This window comes from Brassica oleracea, chromosome C3 (assembly GCF_000695525.1).
Source record: "Brassica oleracea var. oleracea cultivar TO1000 chromosome C3, BOL, whole genome shotgun sequence".
In the NCBI taxonomy this organism is placed as follows: Eukaryota; Viridiplantae; Streptophyta; class Magnoliopsida; order Brassicales; family Brassicaceae; genus Brassica; species Brassica oleracea.
In genome coordinates, this window is record NC_027750.1 from 53,623,098 (window position 1) to 53,637,414 (window position 14,317).

The window sequence follows — 14,317 nt, forward strand, 5'->3', positions numbered from 1 at the left end:
TAAGAAAATGAACACAATCATTTGTTGGTTCGGTTGGCATTGTTTAGCCTTATGGTTGTGGGAGTTTAATAAAAGTCATGAATACGATTTCCCCGAGATTTTTGTTGGTGTCTGATGAGATTTATTTAATTGTTTTCTTGATTTTTTGTCCATTATTTATCAATCAGCTAAACATACTTACTCTGAAGTATAGTTAAGATTTTTATACTTTCGAAAAACTCATTGCAGCAAGATAAAAGGAACAGCCGGTAAGTCTTTGTTTTCTTATTACTGAGTTTAGTTTCCACAGCTCAGACCACATACGGATTAACTCTACTAACCCACAAGAGCGTCAAAATTGAGGCAAGAGGAATAGAACCACAATAATCGTAGGCATTCTATCTTGCTTCCCAAGCAACCCCTTGAGGAATGGGTATAAATGAACAATGACACAAAAAGCATAGAAGAATCTCCCAAACTGAGGGCCCCAATAGATTGCTAATGGCATCCGACAATACCTCCGTTGATGTTTCTGATCAGAAGGGTAATCAACAGAGTCGTCCATTTGAAGATGTGAAGCTCAGAGAAAGCTCCATCGTTTGCTGCTTTCTGACGTGACTGTGAAGTTATTGCTAACTCCAGCTAGCTAGAACCTTGAGCAAACCTTGAAACAGAGCAAACAGATGTCTGCTCAAGAAAATCTCCACAGAGGCAAGAGCCCAACGTAGAAGTAGAACTTGATGAAGACGATCCGATAAGTTAATGGGAGCAGATCCTTTAAAAGCTGGACGCTTTGGCATACAGTATACAGATCTCCATCCATGGTAAAGATATCTTCTGTAACCTAAAGCCACCCAATCTGCATGTAAGTAGTAAGTAGAATGAGATCACAAGGAGTTTTGTAGCTTTCTAACATGTTGAAAACCTTGTAATGAGGTTACCTCTTTTCCCCCATTCGGTTTTATCTTCGCAGCCCTATCTAATAACTTGAATGGCTTCTCTCAACAAACACGCAGGGCTTGCGTTTACGAGGAACTCCACCATCTTGCAGAACAGCAGAAGCAACGAAAACTGGAGACTATCCAAACTAATCAATCAAAAGCAGCTATTTTAGTCGATATATATATATATATATTTTCAACAAGATAGAAACCAAACATGAAATGTTGTTTTTGTTGACCTGCAACGATGACACCTTCTCTGATGTTCTCAACAACATGGATCTGCGTTGATGTCACTTTAGGTTCTTTCTTTCTCAACCCAAAACATAGACAACACCATTTAGGCCCAGGTTTTTCCTGGTGGTTTCTTCTTCTTTGGTGCATCAAAACCACGAAGTGCTTGTCTACTAAAGACACAACCTGTCCCAACGTATATTGGTCCTTGTATCCCATCAAGACCTTTCATGTTAATCTGTTTTCACACCAAAAGGCAAATGAGAAAGGAGGGAGAGAAGTAAAAACATAAACAGAATGAAGCAAAAGATTTGTGGATCCATCATGAAACATATAGCTTCTCTAATCGCTTTGCTGTTGTTGATGTAGAGATGACAATTAATCTACGTTCAGAAGGTAAGGATCGTTTGACAGAACAGCAGAGTTACGGATCTTCAAGAAAAGGTAAACATGAGTTCTAGCTAGTTAACGAAACTTTGAACAACCAAAAGAAGACAGATCCATCCTTGACAAAGAGTTCATTGCTCAAGCTTTCTCACGAGAAACATACACTAGACGAGGCAACTCATTCCCATTCTGTATCACGAACTCCACAGTGTCCCAAGAACACCTGCCAAGAAGTAGTGGTGCGCAAACCAAAGCGAAGCGGAGACTTATTACTACCTGAATCATGCCGGGATGGTCTCTGACATATCTTCACCTTAAACTCCTCATAATCTCTCTGCTATAAACAAACAGAAACATCCATAAGCTAGACGCTTTAAGACAAAAAAAAAAAGTGTAAACATGGAAAAAGAAGCTAATGAAAACTTCCATAGCACGACGGTCCCTGACAAAAAAAGCAGGATGGACTTTACTCTTAAAGTAATCCATCTTCTGGCAAAAAATACCACTCAGGTGCTCGTGGCTCAATATCAAACTTAGAACCTAGAAAAACTCGGCTGGGTCAGTAGTAAGGAGTTTCAAACGTAAAGCATGGCTGCTCCATCATCCGATACACAACGCGCAACAGTGTAGTCAACGGCTAGAATCGAAATAACATGTTCTTTCAACGGATTAAACTGTACTCACAAAAGCATCAACAGGAGCTAAACTTATTGTTTCCTTATAGTTATTCAGCAAATTTAATCTCCAACTTAAAAACTCAATTATCTTCATCTACAGAGATAAAATACATGGACTTGGTAGAATGAGATATGAGAGCTGGGATGAGTACACATGTTATAAGTAGTAGACACACGAATACAATGGGATGTTTAAGCCCCAAGTGACAGTTGTCCCAGGACCAGGAGGAGGCTTAAGAAGAAAGACTTTGGCGTTGGAAGGCTATTACAAAAGCCCCCATCATTATCTGTCTTCATTGGATGTAGACTTTAGAGTACTGACAGACCTTCCAAGCACGTTTAAAGCCGCTACACGCTGCATCTCCCTCGCTGTTAATACAAAAAAAATGATCCGATTCAGATGGTTCCTAGCTTACAAATAAAAGAATTGACTTGACGTTTGCTGGTTAAACAGTACCTTCCTCGAGAGATAGCTGAATGGACCTCTTCTCCAAGTCAACCGCATGCTTGCTAAGCTCCGCGGAGGAAAGTGACCAAAGCACTTTAACACATATACAATTCAGAATTAGAGTTTTTTTTTTTTAAAAGGCTTTAAAATTATTAAAGGTGGTTGGACTCTCACTGTGTAGATGATGATCGGTCTGATCAGAATCATTAAGCTTGTTTAGGAGCATTTGAAGATGGTGGTAACGCTCTTCCCATTCCGGAGGTGGTGGTACTGTGGATGATGAGCTGGCCTTGGCCTGCTGCTTAGTCACAGTGTCTTTGGATGCGTCGATCTCGACTTTTCTCCGCACATATACATTGGTGGTGGTGGTGGTGGTGGCTGGAGACTGAGATGGATTCCCTTTCTTCTCCGCGGTCTGAGGCATTTGTTCTTTTGGTGGAGTGCTGCTTGTTCGTTGGCCTGGCTCCATTTTGTTTCCTTCCCGATCAGAAATTCTTCTTCTATAAAAAGATAAGATTCTAAAATAAGCTAAATTCTAAGCGATTCACCCTGACGGGGAAACCCTATCAGAATCGGTGGGTGGACGAAGGAATCTTAACATCGATTAATCAAAGAAGACAATGTTTACCTCAAAGATCAGACTGAGAATCCGCTTTTTACCATTAGGCAGCTCTGAGCTTCTTCTTCTTCTAAGCGAAAAGGAGCGAGATGCGTTTTCATTCACGACAGTACTATCTCATTTATTATTCGGCCTATTATTAAGGCCCAATACGTATACTTATTTGGCCTATTCCGACCGGTGACCAATCCGGAAACCAGAAAAACGAATAAAAAAAAAACGTAAAAAAATAAAATTGCAGGAACCGTTGTTCTATCTCAAATTTGACAAGAAATAAGTCATTTATTTCTCTACAAAAAAAGGAATGGTTGAGAATGAAAAGAAAAAATTATGAATGATAATTTTTTTTAGAATAATTAGGAAATGTATTATTCATTGTCGTTTCTTAGTCACCATTCATACTCTAAATATACAGTTTCTGTAATGGGCAGTGTAAATAATTTAGGAACAAAACTTAGGTTCACCCCTTATGGTGAACTTTTAAATTCACTCCACCCTTTATAACCAATCAAAGTGACACATATATTATTAATTCAAAAATATTAAATTAAATAAGAAATAGTTACAAAAAATAAAAACACTAATTTTAACGACGCTAACGTTTCCAGCGAAACCTTAAATCTTAAATTCTAAACCCTATACCCTAAATTCTAAACCCAAATCCAAACCCCTAAACCCAAACTCTATACCCTAAACCCTAATCCTAGATCCTAAACCCAAATTATATACTTTAAATCCAAAAATAGACTATAAACCTAAACCCTATACCCTAAACCCAAGTTTTAGACCCTAAATCTAAACCGTAAACTTTAACCCAAACCCTATAGCATCTAAGTTTGGGGTTTGGGTTTAGGGTTTACCGTTTGGGTTTTAGGTCTAGGATTTGGGTTTAGGGTATAGATTTTGGGTTTAGGATTTATGGTTTGGGTTTAAGATTTATGGTTTGGGTTTAGGATTTACCGTTTGGACTTATGGTTAAGATTTTGGGTTTAGGGTATATAATTTGGGTTTAAGGTTTACGGTTTGGGTTTAAGGTCTAAGACTTGGGTTTAGGGTATAGGGTTTAGGTTTATAGTCTATTTTTGGGTTTAAGGTATATAATTTGGGTTTAGGGTCTAGGATTAGGGTTTAAGGTATAGGGTCTAGGATTAGGGTCTAAGGTATAGGGTTTGAGTTTAGGGGTTTGGATTTGGATTTATAATTTAGGGTATAGGGTTTAGAATTTAAGATTTAGGGTTTAGCCGGAAGCGTTAGCGTCGTTAAAATTATCGTTTTTATTTTTTGTAACTATTTTTTATTTAATTTAATATTTTTAAATTAATAATTTATGTGTCACTTTGATTGGTTCTAAATGGCGAGGTGAATTTAAAGTTCGGGTTCTGTCCATAATTTAGTGATTTGTTTTTAAATACTGAGTTATTCAAATTCAAAAGTGTATTTTTGAATGATTTGGTTTAGTTAACCGGACCCAAACCAATCCTATCATTACTGGTAACATCAAGTAGTCTTAAACAGCAGAAGATCAAGTGTCCAGAATATCAGCTAAAGTATCTACTAATAGTTCAAATCCCATTTCATCTTAAACCTTGCCGTCTAAGAGTAAAACCCACAAAAACTAGCACAAGGCAAACCTCTTCCTGACAACATAAAGTGGCCATCTTAGTTGACGTTCGATTCACTGGGCCGAAACATGTAAAAATTCTAACTAAAAACCTTAGGCCCATAGTTTAGGCCCACTACTATCATACGAAGTGTCATCATCTAGCGAATAAAGATATTTCTTGGTCAGAACGAGGCGAAAATATCTTTATTTTCCACAATGCTCACATGATGTGGGCCTGTCCACTAACCCATTAAACCGCACATCTCAATCAGAGTACCAATCTCTCGGCAAAAACCCTAGAAAATATCTCAACTCTAGTTTATTAGTACGTCAGCAGCTCTTCTATAAATTATAGCCGCGTCTTCTCATCCTAAATCACAAATCTCTCACACACACACACCCTTTGAAACTTTTAATTTAAAAAAAAAAAAAAAAATGTCTGGAGAAACTGAGTACCGGTGCTTCGTGGGAGGCCTCGCCTGGGCCACCGCGGATGCGGATCTAGAGAGGACGTTCTCCCAATTCGGCGAAGTTATCGATTCCAAGGTCCGTTACACGAGAGATCGGACTCCCGGATTCAATCGAGGCCCGATGATTCGGATGGTTCTGATCCTCGACGGATCTGATTCCGATCTGTGTTTCTCTGTTACTTGATTCGATTACTGTTACTAATGTTCTTTGTTACTGTTACTTGATTTTTTCCCCATCGGTACGTTTAATCTTCAAAAGCTTCTTATGAGCTCGGAGAACGATCGATTTAATTCTGCGATTGTTTTTGCTGATTATTGTGTTTTTGATGTTTGACAGATCATTAACGATCGCGAGACTGGAAGGTCGAGGGGATTCGGATTCGTGACCTTCAAGGATGACAAGTCAATGAGGGATGCTATTGAAGAGATGAACGGGAAAGAGCTCGATGGACGTACGATTACCGTCAACGAGGCTCAGTCTAGAGGAGGCGGTGGAGGAGGCCGTGGTGGTGGTGGTGGTGGTTACAACAGAGGTGGCGGCGGCGGAGGATATGGTGGAGGCGGTGGTTACGGAGGAGCCGGTGGTGGATATGGAAGACGTGATGGAGGTGGTTACGGATCTGGTGGTGGCGGCGGATACGGTGGTGGTGGAAGACGTGATGGAGGTGGTTACGGAGGAGGTGACGGTGGTTACGGAGGAAACAGCGGCGGTGGTGGTGGTGGCTGGTAATCAAAGATGATGTGGTTGTCTGCTTCTTCTGCTATGTGTTTGGTTTAGATTTGGTTTCGTATCAATGTTTCTCTGGTTTTTTTATGTTTCTGGTTTGGGGTTCTATGTAACAGATCGTTTAAAAGTCATCTTTGTCTAAAACGAAATGTTAATTCGCGTGTTGTTCACTTAAATCATTAACTTGAGTTTTTCTTCACAATCGTATAAATTAAACCAATTAGTCGCAATGAGCTCACTTATCTCGATAGACTACATCGATTTAATTATAATTAAATCCGGATTTGTGTTCAACCACTCGCTCTTTATATTGTTCACCCGGATACTTTCTCATCTTTTGATTAAATGTTCCCCCAGTGTTGCGTTTAACTCGTAAATTCATAGTTTGAGTTATTTTAGATTTTGTCCAGATCTTTACAGAAAGATATATACGTCGAATATTCTCCTTTCTTTTTCCACAATCACTTTCTTTTTGGTCGTGAAATGCATCTTCAATTATTTGAAGGGAATAGTAATATATTTTCAACTTTTCCAAAAGTAGTTAATATCATATCGAACTAGCAGCTATAACTATAGTGAAGACCCATGGGCCAATATTACCAATGAGTGAGAATATATATTCGGTTCTCAATACCACGCTCAACATGATGTCTGATGATCCTTGGTGAATAAGTGTGGCAGTACACGTTGCGTTTCGTACTATCAAGGGATGGATTAAAAACTAATTGGGCCTTCATAAGAGCCAACTAAAAAATTGATTACAACTATTGGAACCATGATCAACGGCCCAAGATCACATCTCTCCCCCGTAAGACCAGCGAAGGCAACACCACCACCCCTCTCTTTTTGTCGGTGTTAAAAGAGCATCCAGTTTCACCAACCAACCAAACCGCAAATTCTGACTAAATAAAAAGTTAGCTCAAGATGTTGACGACAGGGGTATTATTGTCATTTAGTGATTCAAACTGGGTCTATTTTTATACTACAAATGAAGAGGCAAAGGCGTTAAAATGCCTTAAACTTAGGATCAAAATCTCCTTCAGCTGCACCGCTACCCTGTTTAGAATCAACCTGAGTTTCTTAAAGAAAAATGGCGAATAAGAGTAGCATCCTGTTCATCGGAGGAACTGGTTACATAGGGAAGTATATAGTGGAAGCGAGCGCGAGATCTGGACATCCAACACTCGTCCTCGTTCGAAACTCCACGCTCACCAGCCCCTCGCGATCCACCACCATCGACAATTTCAAGAATCTCGGCGTTCGCTTTCTACTCGTTCGTATCTCTCTAACCGCCTCTCTTCTTTTGATAGATGGTAGTTTATTAATTTCATATTAACACACATGTGTTGCTGGTCAATAGGGAGACCTTAACGATCATACGAGTCTGGTTAATTCGATCAAGCAAGCTGATGTGGTGATATCCACCGTTGGACACTCTCTCTTGGGTCAACAAGACAAGATCCTCTCTGCCATTAAAGAGGCTGGTAACGTTAAGGTAAAACACCAACTAAACAAACAAACAAAAAGAGTATTATCATATTGTATTGATGTTGCTGCTCATTATATATAGAATAGTTTTTGTCTTTATATTGGTTTTGGGGGTTTCATGTTACTGATATGCCATGTCCATATCAGAGATTCTTTCCGTCGGAGTTTGGAAATGATGTGGACCGTGCTCAGAGTGTTGAGCCTGCCAAATCAGCGTATGCTACAAAGGCAATGTTCCGCAGGAGAATTGAGGAAGAAGGGATACCATACACTATTGTCTCTTGCAACTTCTTTGCTGGCTACTTCCTCCCTACTTTGGCACAGCCTGGTGCTACTTCTCCTCCTCGGGACAAAGTCATCATTATGGGTGATGGAACCCCCAAAGGTAAAGTGAGAGAGACACCCACTTTGTTTTCATCCAAAATCATCAAAGAACTAGCAACTAGTGATCACTACCTTTGAGGTCTTTGTTAGAATCTAATAGTCTGTTGAATTTCCAGCTGTATTCAACAAGGAAGAAGACATAGGGACTTACACAATCAAGGCCGTTGATGATCCAAGAACCTTAAACAAGATCTTATACGTTAGGCCACCAATGAACACCTACTCATTCAACGATCTCGTCTCGCTTTGGGAGAAAAAGATTGGAAAAACACTCGAAAGAATCCACGTTCCTGAAGAACAAATCCTCAAACAGATAACAGGTTTTGATCCTGAAACCCTTCATCTTATTCTTCCTCCGGTTTTCTTTATCTGAATGTTTTTTTTTTTTTGTTTTTTTTTTGCAGAAGCTTCGCCTCCACTGAACGTGTTGCTATCACTATGTCATTGCGTATTCGTGAAAGGAGGACAAACAAACTTCGAAATAGAACCTTCCTTTGGAGTAGAAGCTTCTGAGCTTTACCCTGATGTCAAATACACTACTGTCGATGAAATCCTCGACAACTACGTCTAAAGGAGCAGTAGCTTTAACTAAAGTCACCCCATGACACTCTTTTCATAAAACTTATCAGTATCCTTATTATGTTTCTGAATAAAACCTTTCTGCTTCTCCAATAATTTAGGCCTTGGCATTTTAACCTAGACCCGAAGACCCGAACCGGAACCGATCCAAAAATATCCGACCCGGAACCGGACCGAAAATTTACAAGTACCTTTTGTGTTTAAATTTTTTTTACCCGAAAAGGAACCGACCCGAATAGACCCGGACGCGAAAAGAACCGATCCGAATAGATCCGATCCGATAAGAACCGATTTGTACCCGACTTAAAAACATGTATATCTAAAACTATGATGTTTTTGTGTTCTATTTTATATATATTATTTTATGATTTAGTTGAAATTTTTTTTGTTAACAACATTTGTTATTATTTTTTAACATTTTTAAATTAATATAAAGCTTTAAAATGTAAAATTTACAGTTTTAAAATGTTTTATTTTAATTATTAATAGTTTCATTTAAGTTGTTTTGTAAAATTTTAGATATATATTACAAATATTCAACTAAAGTTGATGGAATTGGGTATATCATGTCCTTTTCAGATCATAAATACCCGAACCCGACCTGGACCCGATATGGACCCGAAAAATTACGGATATTTTATGGGTATTTTAATTAGAGACCCAAACCGATCCGGATCCGAGAAGAACCGACCCGAACCCGAACCGAAAATTTCTAAATACCTATTTGATCTAAATATTTACGACCCGAAATGACCCGAACCCGACCCGAACGCCCAAGCCTATCCAATATGATAAAATCAATTAAACTGTCCGGTTTTGTTGTAGTACCAAATTTCTTTTTTATATTTTGCTAATGGAACACACGAAGTGAGAAGAGAAATTTTAGTCCACAATCCCTCGGTCTCTTTGCATTGGTCATGCGAGTTTAGTCCACTGCGTACACCTTGGAAGAGGCAAGTATAGCCAACATTGTAGTCCAGTTTTGTGGAGAGTTCTTTAAAAAAAAAACTATTAAAAGGTGGCATTATTGCAACGAACAAGTTAACGCTGAGCTAAAACAAATTTTAATTTCACTTTTTTTGTTTTTCCTCTCTAATCCTTCCTTGTAGCTGCATAGGTTTTTGCCAATGTAAAAATAGTTCAAAATGATTTTCTAAAAACAAATGTTATGTTCTTTTGCAAAGACAAAAGTGGCCAACATTCATTAAAACTGGTGGTCAGATCAGTCCGCACGTGGGCCGCTACCGCTTCGTCCACCATATTTCTGCCACACAAACAAAAGAAAGTCGTCCATTAGGAATGTATAACCAAGGATAAAGACTTAGGGAATTAGCCTCTAACTAATCTCATCAGTAACTACCATTGATCTCAGCAAAATCTCAATAATGAATGGGGATAATAAGTAGGTTGGCAAAGTTTACAGATGCCAAATGTCAAAGTCCACTATGAGACAGATGAGGAGTTCAGCCAGACTTTTAAAGTTTTCTTTTTTCCAAATAGAGTTGTGATTTATTAACAGCATTTACCTGTTTGCCGAAGCTGAAAGGGATGTACTTGTACTTGATCATGTGGGAGATCTGGCGTCTCATGGTGAGAACAAAGAGAACGATCCAATAGCAAAGCAGGATAGGCCAGAACACAGGAACGTCAAACACCGAGAAGAATGTCATCACAAACGCAATGCAGAATGCCTTTGTCATCGAATACCTGAGATAAAAAAAAAGCACAAAAGTGATGATTATATATCTACAATTGTCAGCTGCAAAAGCCTCCCTCTCGCATATTAGTGATTCTACATCTATCAACCATTATCAGAAAGCCTCTAAAATCTTTTGAAAAGGGCAAATTACCAGAACTTGAACTCAGGGAGACGGCGGATGAAAGGCTTGAACTCATCAGAGCCTCTGGTAGGAAGAGAAGGTCCATCAGAACCCCCAGCAGCCTCAGGATCAACAAGAGGGGACAAGAACCCGATGAGCAGATTCAAAAGGTAGATCCCAAGTCCATAAGCGATGATGTAGAAGCCCTGGATGTAGTAAACCCTCAAACAGTAGGCAAGGGCCACGACAAGAGTCCCAATCCACCTGTAAGTAGCGTGAGGCGTAGTCTTGTCGAGGTAATGCTGGTAGATCCTCCACGCCTCATGCGCTTTCTGCTGAACAGGGGTCGCCACTGAACCACTATCACCTCCGCCTCCGTCCATCTGGTGTTGATAACACAAAAACAGTAATCAAAACTAACTCACAACATCAAAACCAATTCATTACGCTTTATTTATCTCTGCAACAACAAACAGTAAGAGCACATAACAAGCTTTTCAACGAAGATCTGATCGAAATCGATTCTCAATGCCTCAGAGACTTAGCTAATCGATTCTCAGAGAAACGAAACCCTAATCTATCTCCTCCATCGTCAAATCTACTGACCGAATAAAACGAATCGTTCAATTTCAGATCCGAGAGTCAATCGGTGAAATCTAAACCTCAGATCACGAATTAGAAACTTGCGAGGAAGAAAGAAAGCACTTACGGAAGAAGATGAGATGCTTATCCAAAAAAAATGAGCAGATCTGACGAAAGACGCAACACGCGAAATGAAGCAAATGGATTTTGATCCGCGTTTTATTTTCTTTTTATTTATTTGTTGGGTCTTTATATATTTACGTAGGAACGCACCGATAAAGTTACTCTTTATCTGATTTGACCCCAACCTTTTAATCGAGATCAGTTTAACCCCTTGAATATTTACGCTAAAACCACCGACACCAGTAACTAATTTCAATTTAACCCACCCTCCTATGCTTACTAGTATGCAGGCTGGGGTTTATTATTTGAGATCCGGATTCCATCCGAGATCCGCTCCGAAAATAGGATATCCAGGACGTTCGGGTCCGAATCCGGATAGTAAAATCTTGGATCCGTCCAAACCGAATCTGGATCCGGATATCTTAGTTTTTAGGTCCGGATATTCAGATCCGTATTTTTAAAATACATTAAATTTTTAAATTTCATTAATATTTATATTTGATATATTAATATTTATACATGAATTAATCTTATATAGACATGTAAATATATTTATAAATCTTGTATACATATTTAATTCATGTATTATATCGAAAAAATAGTATTTTTTAAAAAAATAGTATTTTTAAAAAATATATATATTTTTTAATTATTTTTATGGATCTGGATATCCGGAGTAATAGAATATCGAGACGGATATCCGATCTCGGATATCCAGAAACCACGAATCCGAATCCAGATATAAATCTACATATCCGATGGATCCAGATCCGGGTACCTAAATTTTCCGGATATCTGGACCCGTCTCAGGCGTGATGAACCACAATCCAATCAATTTTAACACGAGTTAAATAAGTCTAAATAAGTCGATAGCTTTTTATTAATTCAATACTATTTTCGAATGACAATCTTATTGCAAAAAGCTTAGCCGATCTTTTGTTTAAAAGATGTTACATGCAAGTCCAGTTCCAATTCATGACTTGAAATTAATTGATGCACAACCAAACCAGGACCAGTTCGATATAGCGATTTAGAAATTGAGAAGCAAGCAAACGTCGAATCGAAAGAACTAAAAACGCCACGATTTGCTTTAATTGCAATGCATTGTTCAAAATAGCCATATCTCTCAAACAAGATTCTAACGAGTTCCAGCATAAGGGGATAATTAAAACAAATCAACGGCCAAGCCGGATCAAAAACCAAAAACATTCTTAGGTGTTGGTGGCACGAGTGTAGATCTGCTGGCTCGAGTGAGCAGCGACCATCCTGATCACACCTTTCGCCATTAGCTCCCTTATCGCCCTCCTTGCTAGAGACCCATTAATCTGCAATTTTTCAAGATTATTCAATACGGATCACAGATAGTCATAATATATACTTTTGAAGTTCTAGAAATGAACTAATTTAATTTTGAGTTGATGAAACAGTAAATTGAGTAAAATGGATATACCCTCATACGGTCGGAGAGAATGGAAGGAGTGATGAGCTTGAACTTGGGAGCTTCCGTGAGAAGCTTGTCGTAAGTAGCCTGATCAAACAACACCATGTTGTTCACCTTCTCCTTTTGCTTTCCCTTGCTCCACTTCTGTTTTTTGTTTCAAAAGCAACAACTTATTAAGCAAAAATGAAATAATCCAATGCCAATCAACAACAATAGCAATGTCTTCACAGTGTCACGAGCTAAACTCAGTTACTACTAGGTCAGACAGATCTACATCTATTACACATTCTATTAAAACCTCAGTTCTGTCCGAAAGATAGATCAATTGAGAGGAAACGAACCTTCTTCTTCTGCTTTCCACCTCCGGATTTCGCCGGCTTTGATGATGGTGGCGGAACCTTGTCCTTCTTTGGCGCCTGTAACAAGAATTACGAAAATTAACGATTCAGAAAAGAGAATGAAGAAACATAGATCTGCTTAATACAGAGCGAGGGGAAAGAAGCATAGAGATACCATGTTGACTTCGAGGGAGACGGAGGAGCGAACGGCGAATTAGAGGTGGTTAAAGATGATGAGGAGGAGGCTAACGTAGAGATCGAATTAGGGTTTGCTCTTATAATCTCTAGGGTTTCTGAGGTTTCAGCTTAATCTGTATACGGGCCCGTTTTGATCTAAGCCCATTTAATGATGTTTTCGGTTCAACTGAAGCCCATATAATGATTGATTGTTTTTGTAACCTTATGCAGTTTGATAAAAGAGTAAATGAAGGCAAGCATTCGTTTGACTCTGAGAAGCAAGCAAGCAGAGACAAAATAAGTTTAAGTTTTGTTAACTCTTTGTTTTGCAATATCAATTTATCTGGCCATGAATTATATACATAGGTCCAGAAACAAATGATCTTTACAACTACAAAGTACTAGACTAGCAAGATTGCTAAATCCTCTTAAATCCAATTCCTTGACAGGGATCTTTGGCCAAAAGTTGGTTCTGAGGGTGGTCTCTAAGAGCACGAAGCAGTTCCAGCTAGCAGTACCGCATTGGGCTAAAAGCTGAAGTCAATGAGAATATTTGAAGGTCCACAAGTTCTGATAAGTGATAAGTGTGACCCTCATCAACCTCTTGTTTTGGAAAACAATATTACCTTCCTTTCTTACGTTAACAAAACAAATCTTGTTTCTTACAAAGGATTGAGTTATATTCCTTCAATGTAGTAGATGTTTTGGTTATATTCATATATATTTTCTTTGTTTTCTCCGGAATGTTTCTAACACCTTTCTATATAAAGTTATATAAAGAAATTTATCAATCCGACCTTAGCTCAGTTGGTAGAGCGGAAGACTGTAGTTGTTGCTGTAATCTTTAGGTCGCTGGTTCGATTCCGGCAGGTCGGAATTTTTTTATCTTTTTTTTTAAGTTATCACTTCTAGGTTTAGAGATGTGTACTTGACGCGATCGGTTGTGGCCTTCTGGTATTGTTGCATGTAAACTTTACATCTTTCGAAAAGGAAATATAAATTATGAAGTAATTTTATGGATTTTTTCTTGGGTTCACCGACCAATAGAAAGTTGTCATTTTAGATCTAGTATCTTTTAATTAAGGAAACAAAATAACTTGCCAAATTATATTATGCTTTTAAAATAAAAAATTAAAAATTAAATAAATAAAAATAACAATAGTTCTAAAAAAAATTATTTAAAAAAATATATTTATTTTTAAGATTTAGAGTTTAGTGTTTAAGATTTAGAATTTAGAATTTATCCAAATGTTTAGTGTTTTTCCAAGGGTTTAGGGTTTACCTAAGGGTTTAGGGTTTA

General features: G+C 38.3%; 5 protein-coding genes and 1 non-coding gene across 7 annotated transcripts; 3 read left to right on the forward strand and 3 right to left on the reverse strand.

Moving 5' to 3' along the window:
- Positions 1-2,265: 2,265 nt before the first annotated feature.
- Positions 2,266-3,398, reverse strand: LOC106328879 (basic-leucine zipper transcription factor A-like). The gene is made up of 4 exons (XM_013767416.1): positions 3,295-3,398; positions 2,841-3,166; positions 2,676-2,759; positions 2,266-2,587 (listed from the first exon to the last, which is right to left on the reverse strand). The coding sequence occupies exons 2-4, from the start codon at positions 3,133-3,135 to the stop codon at positions 2,502-2,504; spliced, it is 465 nt and encodes a 154-aa protein (XP_013622870.1). The 5' UTR covers positions 3,136-3,166; positions 3,295-3,398; the 3' UTR covers positions 2,266-2,501.
- Positions 3,399-5,176: 1,778 nt separating this feature from the next.
- Positions 5,177-6,483, forward strand: LOC106335131 (glycine-rich RNA-binding protein 10). The gene is made up of 2 exons (XM_013773567.1): positions 5,177-5,434; positions 5,696-6,483. The coding sequence occupies exons 1-2, from the start codon at positions 5,324-5,326 to the stop codon at positions 6,086-6,088; spliced, it is 504 nt and encodes a 167-aa protein (XP_013629021.1). The 5' UTR covers positions 5,177-5,323; the 3' UTR covers positions 6,089-6,483.
- A 469-nt stretch (positions 6,484-6,952) lies between these two features.
- On the forward strand, positions 6,953-8,656 carry LOC106335129 (isoflavone reductase homolog). The gene is made up of 5 exons (XM_013773563.1): positions 6,953-7,358; positions 7,446-7,580; positions 7,721-7,958; positions 8,074-8,277; positions 8,362-8,656. The coding sequence occupies exons 1-5, from the start codon at positions 7,176-7,178 to the stop codon at positions 8,526-8,528; spliced, it is 927 nt and encodes a 308-aa protein (XP_013629017.1). The 5' UTR covers positions 6,953-7,175; the 3' UTR covers positions 8,529-8,656.
- A 928-nt stretch (positions 8,657-9,584) lies between these two features.
- On the reverse strand, positions 9,585-11,177 carry LOC106335130 (protein RER1A). Of its 2 annotated transcripts, none has more exons than XM_013773564.1 (4): positions 11,066-11,177; positions 10,387-10,739; positions 10,063-10,243; positions 9,585-9,800 (listed from the first exon to the last, which is right to left on the reverse strand). In XM_013773564.1, exons 2-4 carry the CDS (start codon positions 10,737-10,739, stop codon positions 9,759-9,761), a joined length of 576 nt encoding a protein of 191 aa, XP_013629018.1. In that variant the 5' UTR covers positions 11,066-11,177; the 3' UTR covers positions 9,585-9,758. The 2 variants fall into 2 exon arrangements, with proteins under 2 accessions (XP_013629018.1, XP_013629020.1); XM_013773566.1 differs by having other exon boundaries at positions 10,387-10,743; positions 11,064-11,162.
- Positions 11,178-12,126: 949 nt separating this feature from the next.
- On the reverse strand, positions 12,127-13,134 carry LOC106332268 (40S ribosomal protein S25-4). The gene is made up of 4 exons (XM_013770742.1): positions 13,016-13,134; positions 12,844-12,918; positions 12,512-12,646; positions 12,127-12,386 (listed from the first exon to the last, which is right to left on the reverse strand). The coding sequence occupies exons 1-4, from the start codon at positions 13,016-13,018 to the stop codon at positions 12,273-12,275; spliced, it is 327 nt and encodes a 108-aa protein (XP_013626196.1). The 5' UTR covers positions 13,019-13,134; the 3' UTR covers positions 12,127-12,272.
- Positions 13,135-13,809: 675 nt separating this feature from the next.
- TRNAY-GUA lies at positions 13,810-13,893 on the forward strand. The gene is given in 2 exon segments: positions 13,810-13,846; positions 13,858-13,893. It is a non-coding gene; the product is annotated as a tRNA-Tyr (tRNA).
- The last annotated feature ends 424 nt before the right edge of the window (positions 13,894-14,317 follow it).

Bases quoted from the DNA above. Each gene is read 5' to 3' on its own strand.
- LOC106328879 (XM_013767416.1), bottom strand. From the start codon at position 3,135: ATGGAGCCAGGCCAACGAACAAGCAGCACTCCACCAAAAGAACAAATG. The intron at 2,760-2,840 runs GTGAGAGTCCAA...TATGTGTTAAAG, and splicing joins GACCGATCATCATCTACACA to TGCTTTGGTCACTTTCCTCC. The intron at 2,588-2,675 runs GTACTGTTTAAC...TTGTATTAACAG, and splicing joins TCAGCTATCTCTCGAGGAAG to CGAGGGAGATGCAGCGTGTA.
- LOC106335131 (XM_013773567.1), top strand. From the start codon at position 5,324: ATGTCTGGAGAAACTGAGTACCGGTGCTTCGTGGGAGGCCTCGCCTGG. The intron at 5,435-5,695 runs GTCCGTTACACG...GATGTTTGACAG, and splicing joins GCGAAGTTATCGATTCCAAG to ATCATTAACGATCGCGAGAC.
- LOC106335129 (XM_013773563.1), top strand. From the start codon at position 7,176: ATGGCGAATAAGAGTAGCATCCTGTTCATCGGAGGAACTGGTTACATA. The intron at 7,959-8,073 runs GTAAAGTGAGAG...TTGAATTTCCAG, and splicing joins GGGTGATGGAACCCCCAAAG to CTGTATTCAACAAGGAAGAA. The intron at 8,278-8,361 runs GTTTTGATCCTG...TTTTTTTTGCAG, and splicing joins AATCCTCAAACAGATAACAG to AAGCTTCGCCTCCACTGAAC.
- LOC106335130 (XM_013773564.1), bottom strand. From the start codon at position 10,739: ATGGACGGAGGCGGAGGTGATAGTGGTTCAGTGGCGACCCCTGTTCAG. The intron at 10,244-10,386 runs GTAATTTGCCCT...TTTTTATCTCAG, and splicing joins CTCCCTGAGTTCAAGTTCTG to GTATTCGATGACAAAGGCAT. The intron at 9,801-10,062 runs GTAAATGCTGTT...TTTGTGTGGCAG, and splicing joins CTTTCAGCTTCGGCAAACAG to AAATATGGTGGACGAAGCGG.
- LOC106332268 (XM_013770742.1), bottom strand. The intron at 12,647-12,843 runs GTTCGTTTCCTC...AACAAAAAACAG, and splicing joins GTGGAAAGCAGAAGAAGAAG to AAGTGGAGCAAGGGAAAGCA. The intron at 12,387-12,511 runs GTATATCCATTT...GAAAAATTGCAG, and splicing joins TTCTCTCCGACCGTATGAGG to ATTAATGGGTCTCTAGCAAG.